This window comes from Myotis brandtii, unplaced genomic scaffold (assembly GCF_000412655.1).
Source record: "Myotis brandtii unplaced genomic scaffold, ASM41265v1 scaffold1120, whole genome shotgun sequence".
Taxonomy (NCBI): domain Eukaryota; kingdom Metazoa; phylum Chordata; class Mammalia; order Chiroptera; family Vespertilionidae; genus Myotis; species Myotis brandtii.
The window spans coordinates 895,716-896,167 of NW_005353839.1; the positions used below are offsets into that span (position 1 = coordinate 895,716).

Below are 452 nucleotides of genomic sequence, written 5' to 3' on the forward strand. Positions count from 1 at the left end.
GCCCAGCCACTGGCCTCATGCCCAGCCTTCAGCTCCGCCCCCGCCCCCAGGGCCCTCCGTGTGCCCCTCTCTGTCTGGTCTAGACTGTAAGCTCCTGGAGGGCAGGGCCTGTGTTTTTCCACGTTTGCCCTCTATTGAGTGGTGAGAACTCTGGTCGTGTGTATTTAAAAAGAGTTCTTAAGACGAGTGCTATTAACTTATATTAGAAACAAACTAGAAATAAAAATAGAACAAGACTTGCGGTGCTCATGATTGCAGTGCCGGGGACGGGACGGAGGGGAAGGTGAAGGTTGCGGGCGGGCGGGAGGTGAGAAGAGGGGGCGAGAGGGCAGGGCAGGGAGGAAGGACCAGGGTCTCCGCGGTTCCCACCTATTCCAGGCGGTGGTTCGGGAGGCGGGGGGGGCATCAGAAAGGGACTGAGAACGCCCAGATGGGCCGCTTGCCCCGGCTGT

At 59.1% G+C, this 452-nt stretch overlaps 1 protein-coding gene across 1 annotated transcript in view; it reads left to right on the plus strand.

The window, feature by feature from the left end:
• Positions 1–90, plus strand: part of VSIG8 (V-set and immunoglobulin domain containing 8) — a 7,183-nt gene extending 7,093 nt beyond the window's left edge. Inside the window, exon 8 of the mRNA XM_014547613.1 lies at positions 84–90. Coding sequence (XP_014403099.1) covers positions 84–90 — 7 coding nt within the window. The remainder of the gene's footprint in view (positions 1–83) is intronic.
• Positions 91–452: the final 362 nt, after the last annotated feature.